The 17279-nt window shown below is 57.5% G+C and overlaps 1 protein-coding gene and 1 long non-coding RNA gene across 7 annotated transcripts in view; one reads left to right on the top strand and one right to left on the bottom strand.

Annotated features, from left to right (window-relative positions):
• Nucleotides 1-948: 948 nt before the first annotated feature.
• Nucleotides 949-16438, bottom strand: DDR1 (discoidin domain receptor tyrosine kinase 1). 6 transcript variants are annotated; one of them, XM_061195944.1, is made up of 19 exons: nucleotides 16386-16438; nucleotides 14712-14880; nucleotides 11820-11955; nucleotides 11627-11729; nucleotides 11198-11426; nucleotides 9722-9869; nucleotides 9354-9462; nucleotides 8675-8861; nucleotides 8319-8565; nucleotides 7677-7772; nucleotides 7408-7559; nucleotides 6356-6521; nucleotides 5526-5636; nucleotides 4205-4449; nucleotides 3909-4036; nucleotides 3480-3695; nucleotides 2779-3013; nucleotides 2055-2204; nucleotides 949-1942 (listed from the first exon to the last, which is right to left on the bottom strand). In XM_061195944.1, exons 3-19 carry the CDS (start codon nucleotides 11911-11913, stop codon nucleotides 1802-1804), a joined length of 2757 nt encoding a protein of 918 aa, XP_061051927.1. In that variant the 5' UTR covers nucleotides 11914-11955; nucleotides 14712-14880; nucleotides 16386-16438; the 3' UTR covers nucleotides 949-1801. The 6 variants fall into 6 exon arrangements, with proteins under 6 accessions (XP_061051927.1, XP_061051926.1, XP_061051929.1 ...); XM_061195943.1 differs by lacking the exon at nucleotides 16386-16438 and adding an exon at nucleotides 16119-16290; XM_061195946.1 differs by lacking the exon at nucleotides 16386-16438 and adding an exon at nucleotides 16039-16063.
• LOC133095087 (uncharacterized) overlaps nucleotides 15685-17279 on the top strand; it is a 69640-nt gene continuing 68045 nt past the window's right edge. Inside the window, exon 1 of the long non-coding RNA XR_009701548.1 lies at nucleotides 15685-15766. This is a non-coding gene — a long non-coding RNA (uncharacterized LOC133095087). The remainder of the gene's footprint in view (nucleotides 15767-17279) is intronic.

Raw genomic sequence — 17279 nt, 5'->3', positions numbered from 1 at the left:
GATGGGTCTGCCTTTTCCCATACTTGCAACTGATTTTTTTTTTTTTTTTTATTCCAACCAAATTTGCACTCTGTTAAATGTTTTCTTGGCAGCTGTGGCTCATCCTTCCAAGCCTCTGAGATAATTTAGGGTCTTGGCTTGGCTCTCAAACAATTCAAACCTATTTGTAATTTGAACACTTGATCAGTCTAATACAGGGATTCTCCTCCTGGGACTTCCAGACCCTGGGGTGCAGGCAGTGGGAGAGGGTTTCCTAGAATTTGGGCAAGAAAAGAATTACATCTCTATTTTTATTAACCTCTAACTGAAATTTAGCGTTTCCTCCAAATATGACTATGAGCAAAACCCCCAGTATATTAGCAGTACCTGTGACTTGTCACTAATAGACACCACAGCTATTCTCATATCCCACTATAGCTGTAGAAATCTCAATATCATTTATGCTCATTACTTTTTGAAAATATCAATAATTATTACACCTGCTACTAGGTCTTATTATTAAATATATTTAAAAGAAGCACATATGTTACTATATTATTTTTTTAACATTTTGGTAAATGCTTTGATTTCCTGTTATATATATGTAATCATAATTGTATAGTTTATATATATATGAAATATTTTTAAACGGGTTTTAAAACATAATTCTGAGGAGGAATCAGTAGACCTCTCCACACTGCCAAAGGGGTCCATGGGTCAGACAAGGTTAGGACCGCTGGCCTAATCCACCTCCCTCCAGGCCTCCTGCAGAGCTCCATATTCATGTGGGACCTTAGGTCCCACAGGCGAGGGCCTGGCTTATGCAGAAACAGAACGCTATGCTGGGAAAAACACATGTTAGGAAATGGAATGGGAAGAAGAGGGAAAAAGAGGGGAAGGAAGAAAGGAAATGGGTTTGGGGGGGCAGGAGGCAGATTTCACCAAAACCCCAAGAAACCCACTCGTAGCTGTGGAAAACTCAACCTTTATTATTACCTGCCTAGTGCAGGGGATTAAAATAGCATTGCGCTAGATCCATATATTAGTGTAAAAATCTGTGTCTCTCCCCCCCCAAAAATGTACAAACCCCAAGTGATTATAGAAAAACCAATGTGGCAGCTACCATAGAGATGTCCAACCCCAGGGCCACGGGCCATTTCTCTCTTTCCCCCCTAATCCCAATACTTATTCCACAGAAACATACAGGCTTAGAGAAGTTCTACCTACAACAGGGCAGGTGGGAAGTGGGGAGGCTGGGGGGGTAGGGATCACCCCCAAGTCCAGTGTTTCAGAGGATGGAGGAGGGAGAGGCCAAAGCTGAGGGCAATCCCAGGAGGAGGCACAAGGGAACCCCTTTCTCCCTTTCTTGTCCTCCTCACTCCCCAGATTCTCACCCAGTGGGGTCCAGTGTGTGACGGAGAGAGAGAGAGGCTGGGGGCAACAGCCTTCTCTCTAGGTACCAGTGTTGCCCAGGGGGGCCCAGGTGCTCCAATGGGCCAGGTCCAGTGTCTGCCCTATATTTTCTCCCACCTCCCCCAAGAGATGGCTAGAGGAGGTCAAAGAGGATCCCATCCACAGGGCCAGCTGGGTGGGTGGCAGGGGCTTCTAAGAGAGGAGCAGGAAGGGGGCATGAGAGCATATCTGGGGAAGGGAGGGCGTCAGCTCCCCGGCAGGCCCAGCCCACCTTAAGCCACACTGCCTCTCTCAGAGGTAAAGGGCGGTCAGGAGGGGGAATGGAGTGGGGTGCGCTTAGCTCCTCTTGTTTAGTGCCGCTGGCCTCCCCTGAATCCTCCCTGAGGGAGGGGCGGCTGGGTGTGGTGATTCACACTGTGTTGAGTGCATCTTCTGCCAGGAACCGATGCAGTTGGGAAAAGGGTGGTCGCTGCTCAGGCTCCCGGCTCCAACACCGAAGCATCAGCTCATACAGGCCCAGCGGGCAGGCCGGGGGCCGGGACAGGTACACCTGCATTGTGGCAGCGTGGATGAAAGGCAGGCAAATGTTCTTTAGTCCCCAAGATGACAGGCTCTGGCCCTCCCGGACCCCCAGACCCATCTTCCCTCCCCTCTGCTCTGACCTGCCGGCCCTGGTCCCGGAAGAACTCCCCCGCGTTCTCGATGACTTGCTCATCGGTGAGCTGCCCAAAGGGCTGGGCCCTGCAGAGCATCAGCACCTCCCACAGGGTCACCCCAAAGGCCCACACGTCACTGGCAGTCGTGAACTTCCCCTGGTGCATGGATAAGGCAACAGAGGCAGAGAAAGGCATCAGTCAACAGAGACCCTCCTCCTCTCCCCAATGGGACCCCACATCCACTCAGCATCATCCTCACACCCACCTGACTCCCTCCCAACCCCCGGCGCTCCACCCTCCTTAGCTGGCCCTCTTTCCCACTAAGCCTGCTCCTCTCCTCTGGCTCTGCCTTCTTTCTTGTGCTCTAGTCCTCTCCTCACCTCTTCCCGTTTCTACCCATCCTTCCCCCCATTTTCTGATCCTGACTCTCCCAACTCATTGCCTTCTATCTCTAGCCTCCTTATCTCTCTTTCTCTCTGCTACCCTGACTCCATCTCTCACACTCGCTCTTGGCTCCTGGACCCTTTCCAATCATACCATAACTCTCTGCTTTCTCCAGTCCCTTGAGCCAGAGGGAACCTTATAGAGCATTGGTCCAAACCCCCACTTCAGAGATGAGGAAAACTGCAGTCCAGGGAAGGCAAGTGACTGAACGAGATCCCAGAGCTTAAGTGGCAGCCAGTGCTCCCCTAACCGCCCCTCCCTTCCCGCCTCTCTCAGGGCCTCTCACCATGAGGATGCACTCCCAGGCCATCCACCGGATGGGCAGCACCGCCCGGCCCTGCACACGGTAATAGTCCCCGGCGTAGAGGTTCCGGCTCATGCCAAAGTCGGCGATTTTGATGGTGAAATTTTCCCCAACCAGGCAGTTCCTTGTGGCCAAGTCCCGATGCACAAAGTTGAGTGTGGCCAGATAGCGCATGCCCGAGGCAATCTGGGCCGCCACATGCAGCAGCATCGGGTAGCTGAGTATGGAAGCCGACCACAGCGGGTTATAGGGGCAGCCCTAGACTCATCCCCACCTCACAGATTCCTGGGAGATGAAGGAGAGCCCTCTCCCCAGGACTGGGTTACCCCTCCTCCTGGTGCGGAGATGGAAAGCCCTGGTGGAGGCCAGCAGGTAGGTGCCCACTCAACCTTTCTTTAGCTCATCCGACCCCAGGGAGCTACCGCTTTTGTTATGCTCCACAATCTGGACTCAGGGACAGTGAGGGTGAGAGAGCACAGGGAAGTTCCTCACAGGGTCCAAGTCCCTTCACCACCCTCACTGTCGTAATCTCCAGCCTTTCTGCCTCTCAAGTTCTAGATGAACATGGCCACATGTGTCTCATGCCAGGCCCCCTCCCGGAACCTCTACCTGCCTGCCCATCCCATGTTCCCCCTTTCCCTCTAAGCTGGAGTGAGGAGAGCGGAGGAGACCCCCTTGTGTACCTGATGGTGGGCCCCTGGGCCGCCTCCCCATCTCTGTCCTCCTCCACCGCCTTGTCCTCTAGCTGGTGGGCACTGAGGAACTGGTTGAGGTCGCCATTCTCCATGTAATCAGTTATCATGCAGAGGGGGTCGTCCTGCACACACACGCCCAGGAGCCGGATGATGTTTGGGTCCTTTAGCCTCGACATGATCTTCACCTCCTTCAGGAAATCATTCCTGGAGAAGCAGGGAGAAGGTGGCGGGATGCCGAGGGGCTGACCTGCAGCTTCCCTCCAGCTCCCACAAACCAGTGCCCCACTCCCCCACCTCTACTCACTAGTCCCCAGACACTCCCCCACTGTTGGTCTCCACCATGTTTCTCTCTAGATCACTCCCCTCTCTTCATGGCCTCCCCCCTCCCTTCTTCCAGATGCCATCCCTGGTCCTCACCTGGCATTCTTGGTGGCATCTGGCCGTAGGATCTTGACAGCTACCAGTAAAGGGTGTTCCTTGCACACACTAAGGGGGAAATCAAGACTGACCAGATCTTGAGGGTTCTCTACCTCACACAGGTGCACCTGGAGAAAGAAGGTGATTTGCTACGGGGTCACAAGGTTCACCAAGGAGACATGGTCAATTGGGACAACACAGATGACGGTTTCCCAGCCAGGGGGGATGTTTGGGCATGGCATCAAGAGAGGCAGAGAGGCAGACACTGCTGATGGCTGGGCAGGAATCCTACTTACCTCCCCAAACTGGCCCTCGCCAAGCTTCTCCTTGAAGCGGAGCCTCGACCGAGGGAAATCCACTCTGGGGGGCCCATCCCCAGCTGCCCCTGGGGGCAGTGCAGGCACAGCATAGGTATTGCCTCCAGTGACACCCTGCAGGGTGACAATGTCAGCCTCGGCATAATGGGGGACGCTGTTCTGGGGAGGTGGGGGCAGAAGTGGGGCACCCGGCTTCTCAGGCTCCATATAGTCCCCACTGCAGGCTGGAGGGATGAGGGAAAAGAAGACAGGACGAGGCATCAGGAACAGCCCCCGAGAGCCACGGTCCTCCACAACCCCGTCTCCCAGAGGCGCCCCATCTCCCAGGTGGGTGAGAGACTGGGTCTACCCTCCTCTTCTTGGTATTCCACCCGCCAGCCTCAAAACAGAGAAGGCGCTGGCATGGGATAAGAGTTAGCTGCTACAGAGCTTTCAAGGCAGTGGAAATGGTTGAGCAAAGAATGTCATAAAGTCTTGTTCTCTAGGAATCCCAGCACAGTACAAGACCATGAAAGAAGTCTTGGCTGCAACTGGAATTCCTCTACCCACCATTGGAAGAAGGATGGTCCCAGCCATCCGGTCACCCTCCAATTTCCAAACCCATGACCCACTCACCGCCAGCCACTGCCATTCACGTAGCCATTCTACCGGTTGCTTTCATCCTTTCATCCTCCCTGCCATGGTTACCCAAGCCCTCCCTGACCCAACACACCAAGCTCAAAGACAAGCAGAGACAGGGGCACACAGAGGGAAAGGAGAACAGTTCCTCACAGCCCGCACAACATGGAGTCTACAGACAGAGGAGAGGAAGCAGAGCTGTCCCCCCTTGGCCCTGGGGAAGGGGTGACGAGAAGAAGGTAACACAGAAGAGAAGAGCAGACAGGAAGGGCGGGGGCGTGAGCAGAGAGAGGACGTGTGGGGGGAGAGGGCAAGCACTGGGGGAGAGGCCCTCCTTGCAGCTCTAGAGAGAGGGGAGCGTGAAGGAAGGGTTGTAAGAGAGCCTGGAGCCACCATAGCAACCTCCTGTCTGGCTCTGGAGAGCTCAAGAGATGGGGTGGAACAGGAGGAGGGGAAAAGAGCTGAGAACCAGGGAGATTTCTACTCAGCTCAAGGGGGAGGCCTTAAAAAGGAGCAAGCAGCAGCAGAGGACAGCTAAGGGCACAGGAGCTTCCTCCTTGGGAGCTCAGGAGAGCAGAAGAGGCCACAGTGGGGAGAGGAGGGAGTGCAAGGTGTGAGGACTTTTCCCTGCCCCAGTAGAGGTATGGGGAGCCTGGCAGAGACTAGGGGCAGAGGGGCTTACCCTGGGTGTTGGTGGGTTTGGCCCAGGCGGGTGTGGGGGGGCCCGGGCCTCGAGGGGGGCGGGCGTAAGTGGCCAGAAGGAGACGGTAGGCTGGATTGGAGAGCAGCAACGCTGTCGGGAGAAGGAGGGGGGGAAACACGGGGAAGGGATGAGACTCAAGGCTAGACAGACAGGGAGACACAGAATAGGGCAAGACTAGGGCTGATGAGAACAAATGTACTAAGAGACAGAAATGGAATAAAACAAGCATCTGGAAAGTGCTGGATAACTGGATGGATAGGTGATGGATGGACGAACAGATGATGGATGGATGATGAATGACTGGATGGATAGATAGTGAATGCATGGATAGATGATGGATGGACAAATAGATGATGGATGGATGCATGGTTGATGAATGGATGATGGATGGACGAATGGACGTATGAATATATATGGATGGATGAACAAACAGATGGATGAATGATGAATGGATATATAAATATAGGTGGATGGATGGAATGAACATGGTGAGTCTAGGAGAGAGGAGAGAAGCCAGAAAGACACAATGAGAGGGCACAACAGAGACGAGAGAGGGATGTGTGGGGGACACAGAAACAGGATGAGAGCACTGGGGACTGTGAGTAATGCATGGAAACTTCCTGAGGAAGATGATATGGTAAAGGACGTGGAGTAACACAGAAGGCTGTGACCAGGGACACACAGAAATAAGAAAATGAGTTGAAGCTGGGGAAGACAGTAAAAGAAAGGAATGGTAAAGGAGAGGAAAAAGGATACACTAAGAAGACAGGCAGAGGACGGAGGTGGGACTGGAACAAGGAAGGTCTTACCAGAGCCGTTGGGGACACTGGGAGCAGAGTGGGGCGGATTCCCACGAGGCCGGGGCTCCTGGTAAGGGGGTGGTTCTCGAGGGCCGGGGCGGTTGTTGATGAGGATGGTATCCCCAGGGACAGAGAGGTGAACCGTCAGCTCCTCTTCTAACACCCGACGCTCGGCCTTGTCATGGGGAATGGGAAATATTAAGCGCAGCTACCGCTCAGCGCGCCCTTCCCAGCTCCTGGTTAAATCCTACACCCGTGTTCCCTCCTTCAGTGCTCACAAAGTCCTGTAGTCGTATGTATTACTAACTCATCTCATAGGTAAAGAAGGACTCAAGGGCATTTAAGTGGGTTCCCTGATGTCCCGCAATGGGATTCCAACCCAAATCCTACCAGTCCATAACTATTAACTTTAACGCATATCACCACCACTAGACTCTGGCCTGGAAGACGTGGGCTTAGGGTGTGCCGCACTTCTTCCAGTTGCTCCTCTAGCTCCACTCGCCACCTTCTCCCGCTGGGCTTCTGCCCCAAGAGGTCGATCAGTGTGGACTGCATCAACGGGCTGGGTCTGGGCTGGCCAGATAGGAGCCCCAGCAGGAGTTTGGAGGGCAGACAGGAAGTGAGGTCAGGGTATTTATTCTCCCAGCCCCTCCCTAAGGGATGGACCCAGGTGAGCTGCATCCTGGAACCAAAGTCCATCGCCCCTCTCAGGCGCCCTCTCCACACACTCCTCCTAGATTCCTCCCGCGTTCCAGTGACTGCCTCCTTCGCTCACCCCACAGACCCAGGGATGGTAGCAGCTCTGCGGTGACCAGGCCTGGGGAACTGCACTGCTTCTCGTGATTTACGTACACCCTGCCCACATCTTTCTACGGGGTCTCCTTACTAAGCCTCCCTCAAATTATTCTCATCCGACTGTGCTCTATGGTCCCTGCTGGATCCTAACTAACGCAGGAGTCCCGACGCACACTGGCCTCACTCTCCACACCCACATCCTGCCCATCCCTCCCCAGGCTGCCCCACCCCCAGTAGCCCAAGGGTGCCCACCCCACTCTGCCCACCTTGCTGAGGAGCTTGCGCCAGTGCAGCCGCCACAGCATGAGGGCGATGATGAGCAGCAGCAGCAGGATGATGGCCACCAGGCAGCCAATGAGGATGGCAGTCGGGCTCCCCTCGGCCTTGGCCACAGGCTGCTGGCCCCTGGGCTCCAGCTCTGGTGGAGGCAGAAGGGTCAGGACCACAGGAGGCTTCCCACTTAGGCTGAGGGGGCCCAAGGAGGACTGGTGACACAGGACCCACACGCCCTGGCGGGGGCCCCAGGGCAGCTCACCCAAGCTGCTGAAGTTGGTGGGAGGTGGGCCGGGTGGCCACCAGGGGGCTGGTGCGAAGGTGCCCCCCAAAGCCAGGGAGGAGTCATTCACGACATCTGGGGAGAAGGAAGAAAAAAGGGGCGGTCAGATAGGGAGGAGGCGACCAAAGGGAGGCACACATGCATGAGACCGAGGGAATTCTATTATTCGGTGAGGAGTAGGAGCAGGGCTGATACTCAATATATGTACCAACCAACCAGGATAGGCGGTGGAACAGGATCCTGGAGGGTCCTGGATGGTTGTGGCCGTGCTGGATGTTAATCTTTTAGTTGCTGGATTGTGGGGAGAAGTGGGACTCCTGAGGAGAGCCCAGGGTGGGGATCCTGGCTGTCAGGAGGCTTAGAGAAGAGGCTATTTCTCAACCAGCACAGAATATTTCAATATTTTAACCACCACACTGTCATACTGCTCAACATCAGTCGTGAGTGAGGGGCTCATAAACGAAAGACTGAGACAGGCAGGGGGAAAGGGGGAGGGAAGTGTTCAAATTATTTAGGGCAGCCTTACTTGTAAAGTCTCATTGGTGCCGGGAGTGGTTATTCGAGGGCACTATGGGTTAGTAATACCAGAGGCTGGGAACTGGGCAGAGACCAGGGGCTTACCAGAGATGAAGGAGATTTCGCTGAAGAGTAACCACGGCCCAGCAAAGAGGAAGCGACACTGCAGAAAGCGGCCCACTCGGCCACCCAGGGGCACTGACACAGTCCGGGCTCTGGGGTCCCCCAGGCTGCCCCCCAGGGCATGGCGCACGGGCTCCCCCTCCCAGGCCATGGCAGGGCCCCTCTTGAAGCGACACTCCACCCCGCCAGGCAGGCGGGCTCCCAGCGTGTGCATGTTGTTACAGTGGACCTGGGGGAAGGAAGGAAGGACACAAGGTCAAGCCCAGGAGAGCCCGAGCGAGCACCTCAGAGCACTCACCCTGGTCTTAGAGCCCTCCCTGGGAGTTGGCCACACTTACCTGCATGGCATGGAAGGTCCTCAGCCGGTCAAACTCAAACTCCATCTCCACATAGCCGCTGGGAAAGCTGTGATTGCTCCATCCCACATAGTCATAGCCTGGCCAGACCCGCAGCTCCTGGCTCTTCCTAAAGTCATCCAGCCCCACCACGCCATCTGCCAGCTGGCCCAGACCTCCGTACTGCAGCCTGGAGACGAGGGGAGCCGAGGAAGAAGAGGTTGGAAGAGAAGAAAGTGTCACCTATCTGGGTGCTCTACAACCCCCATCCTCCAGTGGCCTGGCCAGCGTAGCCCAGCAACCCCCCACCCCTGCCCCAACCTCACACAGCTCTCTCTTACCCCCACCCAGGACTCTCTAGGGCACCTTGAAGTCACATGCTACACAAAGGCACCGCCTCTAAGGGACACCGCTCAACCTATGATGTGTGTATTTATTGTGACAATTTGCAACAGATTTAAGTGTCTTAGCAGAGGCAGGCCTTTCTCTAATTCGCACAAAGTGTCACATTAGCTAGTGGTCACCTTGCTATCCCTAAATCCTGGTCCTGTCCCTTGAGCCCCACCTAAGTCATCCCTCTCTGCAGTTCTTCCCTCTCACTGCCCAGACAACCCCCTCCCCCACCCACTCCATCCACTCTCCCACCCCAGGCTCCATGTCCTGCGGGGCCCGCTTCTTTCACCCGCCAACGGTGTGTGTGGTGTGTCCATCGTAGGTGGAGTCGTTGAGGTGCACGGCCTCAGATAAGTACATCGTCTGCCCCACAGGGGCCATGTAAGACAGGAGTCCATCTGGGGCAGGGGGAGGAGGGGTGTTAGGGGCACAGAGCCTCCATCCCCCACCCCTGCATCAGGCCTGGGCAGGTTTCAGGTCCCTCTCTCGTATCCCTCCACAGGCCGCTGGCATGGAGGAGGCAATGCTGGCCAGTCCCCTCCTCACTCAGAGTGACAGATTCCCAACAGGAGAGAGGATCCTAGATGCCCCTCTCCCCCATTCCCACTCCCCAGTCCCCAGGACAGGAATGAATCCTCAGGGGTCTGAATGACTCACCCTTCCAGAGGCAGCCATAGAGCTCCACCCGTAGACAGACGCTCATGACTCGGTCCGCCCGGGGATAGAAGCGAACCAGTCGGGCCACCATGGGGGGCCCAAGGTCCTTCAGCACCACTCCCCCAGGATCCTCATTACCTAAGATCACCTGTGGGCCAGGACGCAGGGGTGGATGGGGGAGGAAGGCTCCAGATCGGATCTGATTTCCCAGCCACCAGCTGCTCCCTGGCCCAGCCCACAATGGCCACAAAGAGACCCATGAAGGGTGGCACTGAGCACCCAAGGCATGGAGTACAGCCAGGCATTTGTAAGACAAGGGGCTGCAGCAGAGCCCTCTGACACCTCTCTGGGCCTGATGGTCTGTCCTGACCTCTAAGTCTCTCATCCTGTTGTACCCAGATTCTACCCAGTCCCTCGCGGCTCTGCACCCCTGCTCTGGCTTCCCCTCTTCCTTCACCCATTCCCTCTGTTCACTCAGCAGATGCTGGCTAAGCACCCACTCTGCACCAGCCAGGCACATTCCTGGGGGTGAGTATCAGTCCCTCTCCTGTAGGACTGACAGTCCAGTAGGAGAAACAGCTGTGACAAACAAGAGGCAGCTGGAGGTGGGGAGTCAGAAAAGGCTCTATGAGGAGGTGATATCTTCGGGGAGAACTGAATGGAGGGAGGAGAGCCTGTGGACAGCTGGGGGAGGAGCTTTCCAGGCACAGAGAACAGCAAGTGAAGGTGTCCTGAGGCTGTGGGGTGAGCCCTAGCATTTACCAAGAACAGCAAGAAAACCAGCATGGCCTGGGTGGAGTGAGAATGGGGAGAGCGGTAAGGGATGTGGACAGGAGCCAGCACAGGCTAAGCTTCTGCACCCACGAAGGATCTCAGCTTTTGTTCTGGCAGCGAGGAAAGCCAGCAGAGGGCTGTGAGCCAGGTGTGAGGCATCTGCTTTGCATTTTTCTCAAGTACCCTGGATGTAGCCTCCAGGTGGAGATTTGACTTCAGGAGAGAAAGAAGCAAGGAGAACAGTTTGGAGACTACTGCATTCATCTAAGCTGGGGATGGTGGGGGCCTGGCCTAGGGGTAGAGGTGGAGGTGGTAAGAAGTGGGCAGATTCAGGAAATATCATGGAGGTGGAACAGACTGGCCTTGCTGATGCTTTGGAAGTAGGAGGTGGGAGAAAAAGAGGAATCAGGGATATCATCTTAGCTTATGGTGGTACCATTTCCTGAGCTGGAGAATGCTGGGGGAGGAGCAGGTTTGGGATGGGAATGGGGCTCAAGTTCAGCTTGAGAAGTTTATGGTAAGTTTGAGATGACCATAATACATCTAGGTGGAAAGTGGTCAGGTTTGCAACACTAGATGGAGCTCAGGGGAGATGTCCGGGCTGGAGAGGGCGTACATTGCAGAGTCATCAGTGGATAGGTGGTACAGCGGGGGGACAGAGGAGGGCCAGCCTTCCCTGGGCACTGTCCCTGCCAGCCTCACCTCCTGGCCCCAGCGGTCCCTCCAGTCCATCCAGCGGTGGCCATCCCGGGAGTAGCGCAGCCGGTAGCTGGGGGAGAACTCCTTGCCCAGGCCCCCTGCGTGCCGCCCCTGGGTGCCCACCAGCGCCACCAGGTGCAGCCGCCGCAGGTCCACCTGCAGGTACTCCTCCTCCTTGGGAAACACCGGCCCCGCAGGGCACCATGCCCCATCTCCATCGCTGCTTTCCAGCCTGGAAGGGGGCAGGAAGTCACAGGGAACATCTGGCCCTAGGTCTGCCTCTCTCTCCAGTATTTAACACCCCCCCCCAGTACTGTGGGGGGCTTCATTGGCATCGACCCTCTCAGAAGCCTCTTGGCTTGGGCAGAGGGTGGGAAGGGCAAGTAGAGTCCCCAGGGGTTCCCTCCGGGGCAGCCCAGGTGTGCCAGCTACCTGCTGTGGCGAGCAGCAGTGGAGTCTGACCAGGAGCTGGAAGCAGAGATGTCACCATCCGGGATGGTCCGGTCCTGCATGCCCAGGGCATAGCGGCACTTGGCTGGGTGAACACAGGCATACGGAGGGTCAAGGCTCCCAACTCGGTCTCCCAAGCCCCATCCCTCAGGGACCCAAGAGCCAGTCTCCTCACCAGGGTCAAAATGTCCCTTCATGTCAGCATCTCCTGTTGCCACCAAGAGCAGCAGCAGCAGCAGCAGTAGAAATGAGAAGGCCCCTGGCCCCATTGCTCTTGATCCCTTGGGCCTACGGGGGTGGGGGCAACATCTCTGCAGGGGACATAATGAGGGGGGAGGTTAGTTAAAGGGCAATCAAGACTGGCTCACAGCCAATAATGAAGAGACAGAATGGGCTGCTTTGGGGATAACAGCAGTGAAATGACAACAACAGTCACTGTTTAACTGCATCAGCTATATTTTTAGAATGCTTCCCATGTGCCAGACACTGAGCTAAATTCTGGTCCCCTCCCCACCTAGGAGACCAGAATTCTAAGCGAAGCGGGGGACCCCAGCAACCTTCCAATCTCAGTGTCCTCTGTAGCCCTGCTGGCCCCTGACCCAGCAGCCTCAGCCACACCTGGGAGCTTGGGAGAAATGCAGAATCTCAGGTCCCAACCTAGACCTGCAGAATCAGAGTCTGCATTTTAACACAATCACCAGGTGACCTGTGCCTATTAAAGCTTGAGAATCCCTGCTTTTTTCCCCCTCACTGGGCCCCTGGCAGCTTGCCGCCTGAAAACCATTCCAACTACAACTTCTTATGAACCCAGGTATCTACCCTCCCCAGCCTCAACCCCAGCCCCAGCCCCAGGAAAATCGATCCTGACCTGTCTTCTTCCCAGCAGAGGTCTGCTCTGAGTTCTCCAGGCCCTGGAATCCTTTGAGACCCCTAGTGCCACCCCTCAAACCCTGATCCTCTCTGCCATCAGGTCCAAGGCATTCCATCCCCTCTCCCTGCTCTGCCTTCCCTTCCTAAGACCTCGACATCCTATCCCCCCAGTTCCCAGTTTCTGAAGGGGGCTGCCTCAGAAGGAAGAGCCCAGGGCTGAGGAAAAGGCTGAGTTGCCTTGGAGATGAGGGCGGATCTAAAGACAGGGAAGCCAGGTCACCCCAGGAGGTAGGAGGAGTGGGGGGATACTCCCCCATCCCTTTGTCCTCCTCCAGCTGCTCCCACAATGCTCTAGGGCAGGAATGTAAGAGGCAGCTGAGACCCCACAGCTCCAAAGCAGCAGCTGAGGGGGCTGACTGAGTTATGGGGGGACCCAGGTATCAAAGGAGAGCTGGAACCGGAAGCATCACGCCTGGTCCCTTGGGGTCTGGGAGCTGGCACAGGGGAGCAAGCTGCCGGAGCCCCAGGCAGCCGGCCTGGAATTCCTGGGTGCTGCTCTCCACCCCCACCTCTCTCGGGAACAGCAGGGCCCTTGTTCCCCTGGGTAACCTTCATGCCTATCCCAGATGAGTCATCAGAGCCAGACGGAGCAAGCAAGAGGAGCCCGGGGCAGACATACAAAGACAGGCAGAAGATAGAAGGCAGGGGGAGACAGGGTGAGAAACACAAAGCAAGAGGTAAACAGAGCAGGCTTCGAAGCGCAGGGCACAGAGCCAAGCAGAGAAACACACAGAGAGACGTCTGGGGCAATCTGTTCTCTGACACCCTGTCACCCCATTTCTCTCCACTGGGTCACAAACACCAAGGACAGGCCCAGAAGACCTACCCCAACCCCACTACAATCAATCAGTCAATCAGGCCCCCCATGTGCCGCCCCTGGGTGCAGCATGAGGCTGGAAGCCAGGGGCTGGAACACTCTGCCACAAGCCCTTCACCCTCTTCTCCCAACCCCCAACCCTCACCCCAGACAACACCCACACAGCTCTGTACACACGTGCACGCACACACACGCACACACAACTGTCTTACAGACTTTCAGAGACAGACACATGTGACATCCTCATAAATCCATTACACACATAGACACCCCAGCCAAGGCAAACACGGACGGACACTCACGCACACATCACCTCCATCCACACCTCGGCATTCTTTCAAGTTCAATCCCATCACTTAGTTAATAGTCATCTTCAGACACCTGTGAACATGAAATGACAAACATGCTCCTACAATCAGAGGACAGTGTGAGGCACACACTCAGGTCCTCAGGCACAGGATCCCAAGAGAACTGGGGCCCACCCCCTAATACTCAAGGTGACCAAGCCAGAGGGAAGTCAAGAGAGTGGGGAACAGAAGGAAACTTGGGTGGCTGGAGTGACAAAAAAAAAAAAGTCATTTCTCTATTTTCCCATATGCTCAGCTTTCATCTCCACTGTACCACTCAATTCTGGACACACTATGTGCCCTCAGCAACAGTGAGTCTGAGCACCAGACTCTGGCTGGGGGTAGAGGTGCTGGAAAGGAATGTCCAGCCAGCAGGGGACCTGTAGGGTGAAGGCTGGAGAGGAGGGAGTGGGGGAGGGACACTGAGGATGGTGCTCACTGGGCAATGACAGTAACTCCTGGCAGAACCAACTGACCATCCAACCCTGGATGAGCGGCTGTCACTGGCAGGTTATGGTGTCAGGCCCTCTCTCTGCTGGGCTGAGGCCAGGCTGCCCAACTGGGAGCTGGCTGGATGGAGGCTTAACAGTTAGTAGATGCCCGCAGAGACTGGCCAAGTAGGAGGACAGGCCCACTTCTCCAGGAGGCCGGGAGATGATTCAGTAGGACCACATATGAGCACCTGTCTTCCTGGGGTTCAGTTCCTCCATACTGGGTAAAGGGGGTCCTTCCTCAAGGCTGGAACACACTTTCTCGGAGGTCAGGGGGTCCCCCCCCCATTTTCAGACAGTAAGCCAGAGCACTTGGGAGGCGGGCAGGGACAGACTTAGCGGCGCTGGACAACGAAGTCCAGCCCGGGAACATCTTGCCTCCCGGCCAGGCCCTCATCCTTTGGCCACCGCGCGTCCCCGGAGCCCCAGGCCGCCGCCCCCGCCCCTCCGTCCCGCAGGGGTCCTCCCGCCGCTCTTCCTACCTCTCATCGCTCTTCACGGCAGACCCCGGCGTCCGACCCCGAAGCGGGGCCTCCTCGGCGGCGGCGGGGCGCGGGGAGGGGGAGGCGGAGGGAGCCAAGAGCCGGGAGCGGGAGGCGCCGGCGGGGCTCGGGTGTCGGGAGGCGGCTCCCGAGAGCAGCTGTCGGGGGCCTGTTCCGGGGAGAGGAGCCAGGGCTGGGGCGGGTCGGACCCAGGCGCCGCCTCCCCCTCCCTGCTCCCCCCTCCGCCCGCTCGCCGCACGCTCGGGCCGCTGCCCTCCCTTCCCCCTCCCGGGCTGAACCGGCCCCGCCGCTCCCACGCCCGGCGCCGCCCTCCCGGCCCCGTGCTCCTCTCCGCCCCGCCACGCCCACCCCGCATTCCCCCGCGCGCCCCGGCCTCCCCCAGGTAACCGCGCCGCCGTCCCCGCCGCCGGCTCGGCGCTGCGTGCCCATCCCCCTCCACCCACCCACGGCCCACTCCCCCAGGATCCCCACAAAGAAGAACGGCCCAAGCAGGGGGCCAGCGGCTAACCGCTCAGGGCCTCTCCCACTCCCAGGCCCCACGAGGGGATGGCCCGCCTCCCTACTCCCCCTTTTCTGGGCTCAGTTCCTGGAGAGGGAGGTGAAGGGGAACAGCCCCAGGGCACAGGGAAGGAGCACGTTCCCACAAGCCCGGCGCCCGGTCCAGCAGCAGGAGTTTGAATGGGGGAAGGGAGCAGGGCTCACCTGTCCAACCTGGCCTCCTAGACCTACTCTTCACACCGCCAACCTTGCTTCTGTCTGGCACCCTCTGAGCCTCTGGTCCTCTACACCCCAATCCAGCCGTAGGACCAGCCCCCTCTCTCCCAGCCCCTTCCTCTCTCTACTTCCACCTCCAGTTCCTCCCCATAACTCCACAAGGCCCTCCCCAGTCCTCTCAAGGACCCTGGGGTCCAGACTCCGAGGTCCTGGTTCCCCTGGGCTCCCTACTCAAAGCCCGGGAGTGCTCTTCAGGGCAGCCAGCTCTGCCCTGGTGGGGTCGGAGGGTCTGACCGCTGGCAAGGATAGGCCCGGACAAGGTGAGTGGGGATGAAGGGGAGCAGCCCCAGGGCAGTGGGGATGAGGAGGAGGATAGGGGGGCAAAGAGAAAATCACGCACAGACAAAAAGTAACAGTACACGAGACCCAGAGAAGTTGGGTGCAGAGAGACTAGGTACAAACCCAATGTGAGAGAAAGAGCGGGAGAGCTGCTGGGTGAGGTGGGCAGGACAGAAGGGCTGTGATGGGAACTGTGCCACCCCGCTCAGCGCTACCTGGGGCCCCACCACCTCTCTCCACACCCCACACCTACCAATCACCTGCAGGGTAAGGTCTCACGCCACTGCAGATCTCTGCCCCATTGCACCTCACAGTAGATAGATATAAACTCACCCTACGTGCAGTCCCAGACAACAGTCCCAAGAAAGAAACACGAAGTCCCAGACAAGTACACAAAAGCACTGCCAGGAAGAGGCTGGCCCTTGGGAGAGGCCAAGGCACATATGGGCACGTACTCCAACTCACGGGTCAACACACAAACCCTAGGGCGCCCCAACTGCTAAGGGACTCACTAACAGACAGCCCCATTGCCACCCTGAGAATTGCCTCTTCCCATCGTCCCCTCCCACCAAACCCCCAGGGTTCCCCCGGCGCACCTACCCCTCCGGAGAGGGCCGCTGGGGAAGCTGGGCCCGGAGAGGCTGGGCCGGGGGTGGAGCCAGGCCGGGGGTGGGGCCAAGGTTTCCCAAGTAACCTCACCTGGGCGGACTCTCAGCCCCTCCTTCCAGGGGCCGTGCTCCCGGGAAACCCCGGGCAGGCGGCCCGGCTGAGCTGCAGCCAGACCCCTCAGGGAAGGAGGAACATCCCCTCACACCCCAGTGGGACATTCCACAGCCCAGGCCCATGCTGACCCCGGCCAGGTGGCATGGCGGTGCCAGACAGAGGGGTCGACTGCGGAGAGTATAAGAAACCATAGAATCCTGAAACCCTTGCTCCCTCTTCTCCCCCAGGAGAAATTCCTAGTCGGTGATGCCCACCTCAACCCAGCCCAGAGCTGGAGGAGTGGGAGGGATGCAGGGCTGGGGCCCAGTGGAGTCAAGTGACAGCGGAAAGGGGGCTGGAGCCGGCTGGAATGCCAGGCTCTGAGCCGAGACTCTCAGGGGCCAGAGAGGGAAATCCCAGCCATTCAGGGGCCCCCAGAGTAGTACCAAAGACCTAGTGTATCCACCCACCCATCCGTGGTCCCCAGAGCCCATCCCACATCTCCTGAATCACTCACAGCTCCAGAGGCCCCCATGTCCTCCTGAGCCCCCAAAGGACCCTCTACCCCTCCCCCATCCGTGTCCTCCAATTCAGGGCTTCCCTCCCCTTCAAGCCAATGGCCTCCTGCTGCCCAGGAAAGAGAGGAGGAGGAACAGCTGAAAAAATGTGAGGAGAGGCATGTAGAAGAGAGCAGCTTCGGGCCTGCAGACTACTGGGCCACTACAGGGAAGCCCAGCAGGACCAGTGAGAGAGAGGATGGGCCAGATGGGCCCCACACACAAGCCGCTGTCC

The sequence above is a fragment of the Eubalaena glacialis genome, chromosome 7 (genome assembly GCF_028564815.1).
Source record: "Eubalaena glacialis isolate mEubGla1 chromosome 7, mEubGla1.1.hap2.+ XY, whole genome shotgun sequence".
NCBI lineage: Eukaryota > Metazoa > Chordata > Mammalia > Artiodactyla > Balaenidae > Eubalaena > Eubalaena glacialis.
This window is presented reverse-complemented; position numbering and strand designations above follow the sequence as displayed.

Coding starts and splice junctions, on each gene's coding strand:
- DDR1 (XM_061195944.1), bottom strand. CDS start 11,913: ATGGGGCCAGGGGCCTTCTCATTTCTACTGCTGCTGCTGCTGCTGCTC. Junction 7,773..8,318: donor CGAAATCTCCTTCATCTCTG/GTAAGCCCCTGG, acceptor CCTTCTCCCCAG/ATGTCGTGAATGACTCCTCC. Junction 3,696..3,908: donor GATGCCACCAAGAATGCCAG/GTGAGGACCAGG, acceptor CTGCTTCTCCAG/GAATGATTTCCTGAAGGAGG.